Below are 5,371 nucleotides of genomic sequence, written 5' to 3'. Positions count from 1 at the left end.
CCAGGCGCGGGGCAGCAGGAGCCCCCCACACCTCCCCGAGGGCTGGTGGGCACAAGCACCCCTGGGAGGTGGGGAAACGCCGTGACCCCCCTCTCCGGGTGGTCTCACAGCAGCTCACCTGTGACCGGCGCTGGGCTCTGCGTCAGCAACGGAGGTCAGCCCACGGCCGAGCTCCCCAGGGACAGGAGAGTTCGGGACTGAGCCCCCTCGTGCCCCCAGCAAGTTGCCAGGAGGCCAGCAGGTTTTGGGAGAAGCGTGGGGACCGGCGAGGACCCTCCTCTGCAGCTGGGCAAGGGAAGGTTTCCGAGGGCATCTCCTCCGGTGTCCTGCAGACCCAGCCCGTGTTGTTATTTCCTACAGGTTGTTTCAAACATGCAGCAGACGTTCACCGATGGAGCTGCTGGGATGGAGCTTCTTCCATGGGTTTTGCCGGTTGCCTCTTTTTTTTCCAGATGGAAAACACCAGTCATGGTCCCACACTCAGTCCCAAGTGGATGTCACTGCTCGGGACCGTGATGCCAAAAGCTGGGAACACATCTCTCGCTGCCGCCTTCACTTTGGTCACCTTCCCTGCGCTGGGACATGCATCCTGTCTGGCGTGACTTTGTGGCTCTCTTATGTAGGTGCGTGGTTTTGGTTCTTCTATGTGTGTGTTTGGCTTGTGTTGAGTTTTTAGGGGTTTCGTTGGGGTTTTTTTTGTTGTTTGCTGTTTTCCTCCAAAATTCCAACCCTTCCCCCCCCCCCGATTCACTTCCCTCTCCCACAATGCACTTCCTCACACTCCTTCTCGGATCAGCTCCAAGTCCTTCTCCAAAATTCAAGAATCACCCGCAAGCGCCGGCTCATCTTTTCTGGCCAGAGCCAAGCATGACCCTGGAGACAAAGTTGACGATGGCTGCAGCTGGCTGGTCCGGGTCCAGCTCAGCAAAGAGGTGGCAGATGTTGTCTGTGGTGCTCCCTTGCTTCCTGGCCACGAAGCCAAAGAGCCTGGGTGGGGAGAAGGCAAAAGGCTCAGCACGGTTTGCCAGCGGTGCTCACCCAGGGAACACCACAACCTTCTTCCAGCATGGTCTTGTCCACCTTCCCCTCTTTAACATCCACCTCGTACAACACAGAGGGAGACATCCCAAACCAGCCTGCATGAAGACCCATCTACTCTTCCCTTTGCTGCAGTTTCTTTGAAGGCCAGCACTGCATTTCTATCACCTCTTGGCCAAACCCCCCTTGCTCTGACCATCCCTGCCACCCTCCCCTAGACCGTCCCCAAGAAGGGACCTTCCAGATCACCACAGCATTGCCTTGGTTTGGGTGATGACTCTTGAAACCACAGAGGTGTGATGGGCTGGCCATTGGGGTAGACCCTGTATGAGAGGAAGGCCATGTGGGGACACGGAGAGCTGGGTGAGACCATGCGGTTATTTCTGTCTGTCTCTCCCCTGAAGAATAAAATGTCCCTTTTTTTTTTTTTTTAATTAGAACGTGCAAACTCAAGTTATAAATATGGGGGAACAGAATGTGAGACAGGCCCAGGCCGTGGCATTTCTAATTGGAGAGGGGAAATATCCCAGCAGCTGGACATCCTAATAAAAACCCCTTTGCTAACACAATGGCTAAAATTAGTGGGAATTGGCCCCTGGAAATGGGCTCAGCCTGCAGCTCTGCGCTCCTGTGGGTCAGAATGGGGAGGACAGGAGGAAAGGGAAGAGCTGGCCAGTGGCTCACACGCTGTCAGTATAACCCCCGGCTCTGCTCCATGACCTGGCTCCCGCTGACTCCATTGGGAGAGTTTCCAGTAAGGCCAGTTCAGCAAGGGCCATGCCTGCTCTGACCAGGAATTTGGGGCTGAAAGATGCTTCCAGAGGCCCCAGGACCATGGTCTCATGCTTGGGTGAAATGTTGCTGCAGCGAGGAGCTGAGCACATCTCACGCTGCCCTACATGGGGCATCTCCCAGTCAATGCTCAAACACAAGCAGGAACCATCCCGACAGTGGCTGGAAGGAATCGAGCACAGAAAGTACTCACTTGGCTGGGCCACTGCCGTCAGTTTTAGTCCACCTGCAAGGAGAAGTGGAGGTGTGAGGGATGGTGCCTCCTGCACCTCACAGAGAGACAGGCCCATGAAGGGAGGCCACCGCACCAATGCTGGAGGGCCAGCCTGGCTTTGCACAGGCTTGGCTCTACAGAAAAAAAATTGCCTCTCCCCCAGCATGAAGATGCTTGGAGACACCAAGAAATCACCAGGAGAAGCTGGTATTGCCTCATGGTATCCAAGGGGACCCTCCATCCCTGTCCTCTTGCAGGAGCAAGACGGATGGAGCAAGCAAAGACCCTGCTCCAAGCAGCCCGAGAGCCTGGGGGAGGGAAAGGGGCAGGGGACACATGCTCCCCCCGGGTTAGGGCACTCACTTTCGTTCCTGGGGGTCCAGGTCGCAGAAGGTGACGGTGTTGAGGGGGTAGTGTCGTCGGAAGAACAATCTGAAACACAAGGCAGGGAGCATCAGGGCCAGGGAGCCCCCACCTCTGCCCCATCACAGCCCAGCCCCACCAGCATGGAGGACATTCCCATAGGTCTCCCCTAGGATGCTCCAGGAGTCAAGGACAAATCCCAGCCCTGCCCATGACCAGGCTCTGCCACCCCAGGGATGTCTTTCGCCAACATGCTCCCTGGATCACAGTCCCGTTGGCTTTGGGGACCTGGGGATGTGGCCATGGGGACTCTTACTTCCTCTGGTTGTCAGTTAAGGTGATGCCTTGTGCGGAGACTTTGAAGTGGACGATGGTAGCAGTGGGCGTGGGGTCGGCCACCAGCGTCTCGGCAATGGCCTTCGCAATGGCCTGGGGGCCCGTCAGCGACTCCATCTCCACCGAATTGATGAAGAGGACGTTGCAGGCTGGAAAGGGAGACAGCAGGCATGGGGTCAGCCACTGCTCCAGGCCACATTCACCCTGCGGCAGCCCCTCTCTACTCACCCGCACCCTGTTTGAGGAGATCCGTGGCCGAGTTGGTGGCCGACACGGTGTCTTTCTTTTCCTCCATGGGATCTAGAAGAGACGGGGTGTTATTGCTGCTCCCTGCTTGGAAACCTGCCCTGTCCTGAGCCCGCTGTGGGGGCAGATGCACTCCCTTCTGGCCCTGGCTCTTACCTCGGTCAGGAATGACCAGCTTGCAGGGCAGGGCCAAGGGCATGATGGAGTGCTGGTACACCAGAGCCGAAAGGCAGCCTGGGGAGAGAGGGGAGATGGTCGGCGCAGGGCTGGGGACATGGGTTTCCTGGTGTTAGGTCACTGTTGCTCCAGGTGATGGGAACAGGCTTTTTGGTGGGTTTCTTCACTGTGGTCCTAATGCCACATGTGGCATTTCCTCTTGCTGAAACCACCGTGCCCACAGAGGGCTCAGGGAGGGGGCAGAGATGCCAGGGCCACCTTAGGAACAACGAATGGGGCAGAGGTCCTCGCGCAGCGCCTCGGAGCACATTAGCCATGGGATAACTGGAACAAGGGGAGCCCCTGCCCTCCACCCTGCCCGGCAGCATCATTTGTCCTGCATGTGTGTGGAGGAAGGTACGTACCTGTGCATATAGGCACATTTGTGCGCACTCATGAGTGTGCATGACCTCAGAGGCTCCAAATGCCCGCAGGACTCGGTTATGCAGGGACAAGAGGCAGCAACAGAGGTGGGGGCTCTCCCAGATAGTCTGCTTTGATAGTCCAGCAAAAGCAAGGCTCTCCTAACCCAACCCCGCATGTGGGAAGCACTCACCAAAATTGGGCTCGTTGGGGCATCCTTTTAGTTTCACACCCCGTGGGCTGGTCTCGATGAGGAAGTGCCTCACCAGCTCATTGGTGATGTCTCCTGGGAAGAGACGGGATGTTCTCACATCAGAGCCACCCCACTCCTCCTCCCACTCTGCAGTCCCACATGGAAATCAGTGTTCCAGCTTGAGGGAGGGGTCCCTGCCATTCCGCACACCCTCCTCCAATCCGGCCCTTTGCACAGGGTCGATCCCAAGCCAGGCTCCCCCGTGGTGCTGCTGGGCCAGGGAGGCTGTGCCCATTTCGCCATGCCAAAGCCCGAGATGCAGGTGCCTCCGAGCCCTCCGCAGCTCAGGGCAGAGGGTGCCTGGGAGAGGAGAGCTGGGAGGGAGGGATCCTGCCCCATCAGCACATACCCAAGGGCACGACTGGCTCAGCAGATCCAGCTGCCCGCTCGCCCCGGCCGAACGATGGAAAGCATCTTGGCGTGGGATGGAGAAGGGCACACAATACCTTTCTTGTTCTGCTGCATGACCGTGGGAGGCGGAGAAGCTACTTTCATGGCGAGGCCGTAGGCTCCCCGGAAGGAGTGGCTGTCTCGGATGATGAAAGCCCCTGGCTCCCTGTCCTTCAGCAGCGCGATGGCTGCAGGAGAGAACGGCAGTCCTCAGAGCTGGCACAGTGAGAGCCGACGAGCCCTCCAAAACCAGCAGGTTTGGACTGGGATGGGGCACCCAGCTCTGCGGCCTCGCAGCCAGGCACCACGACGTTACCATCCCCCCTGCACGTCTGGATGGGGGTCTCGAGTGGGTCTGCGACCAGGCAGGGGCTCATCTCCCCTCCACCTCCGCTGCCCTTGCGTGGGCATCTCAGAGCATCCATTCCCACCTAGCCCAGCTCTGAGCAACCGAGCACTGGAGAGCAGGCAGAGACCAGGGGCCAAATGCTAGTACCTTTGCCCTGAAGGCACCTTGCCCCCTCTTTGTTCTCCCCTTTTATTTTACCCGTGTCTCCAAGACCCCTCTAAACTCTCTTAACTCAAGATCTGGTGCTTTGCACCCCAAACTGCATAGATCCACTGCACACTGGGCGGACCAGTGTTCCTCCAAGGGAAAGGAGCCCACATCATATAAGCCTGCAGCTGAGCTGGGCTTCAACCCCCCTCTGCCATGGTCTGAGCATCTGCAATCCACCTTCACTCCTAATCCAGGTCCTAAGGGAAATCCTCATTAATCCCTTTGATCCCAGATACACCCCAACTTCCGACCGTGGCTCACTTGACCGTATCCTTCACCGTGTGCCATCTACCCACCCTGCTCCCTGGAGATCTCCGGTTTGTACCAGTACTTGGAAGTGTCCTGCACAAACTTGACGTTGGCACGAGTCTCAGGGCTGATGTCTGCAAGGAAGGAAAGAGGAGAAGACAAGAAAAAAGTCAAAAGATGCTGTATCTAAAACTCCACATGAGTTTTTAGCAAATCCAGCTAAAGCATTAACACCTCCACCTCTTCTCAGCCCCAACACATTGCCTTAACCTCAACCCAATCCTCCATACCCAGGCAGACTGATCATCACCCAGAGCTTAAGGGGCTGCTGGACATCTAAAGCTAAACCCAG

The 5,371-nt window shown here is 57.4% G+C and overlaps 1 protein-coding gene across 1 annotated transcript; it reads right to left on the bottom strand.

The window, feature by feature from the left end:
• Positions 1–657: 657 nt before the first annotated feature.
• TNS1 (tensin 1) lies at positions 658–5,153 on the bottom strand (the record flags this gene model as incomplete). The annotated part of the gene is made up of 9 exons (XM_009581283.1): positions 658–987; positions 2,024–2,056; positions 2,408–2,476; positions 2,724–2,892; positions 2,972–3,043; positions 3,146–3,223; positions 3,762–3,854; positions 4,268–4,399; positions 5,067–5,153. Coding segments are annotated over 9 exons (878 nt in total), but the record flags the coding sequence as incomplete, so codon positions are not given.
• Between the last annotated feature and the right edge of the window lie 218 nt (positions 5,154–5,371).

This window comes from Fulmarus glacialis, unplaced genomic scaffold (genome assembly GCF_000690835.1).
Source record: "Fulmarus glacialis isolate BGI_N327 unplaced genomic scaffold, ASM69083v1 scaffold36387, whole genome shotgun sequence".
In the NCBI taxonomy this organism is placed as follows: Eukaryota; Metazoa; Chordata; class Aves; order Procellariiformes; family Procellariidae; genus Fulmarus; species Fulmarus glacialis.
Note: the sequence above shows the minus strand (reverse complement) of the source record. Positions and strands in the feature narration are given on the sequence as shown.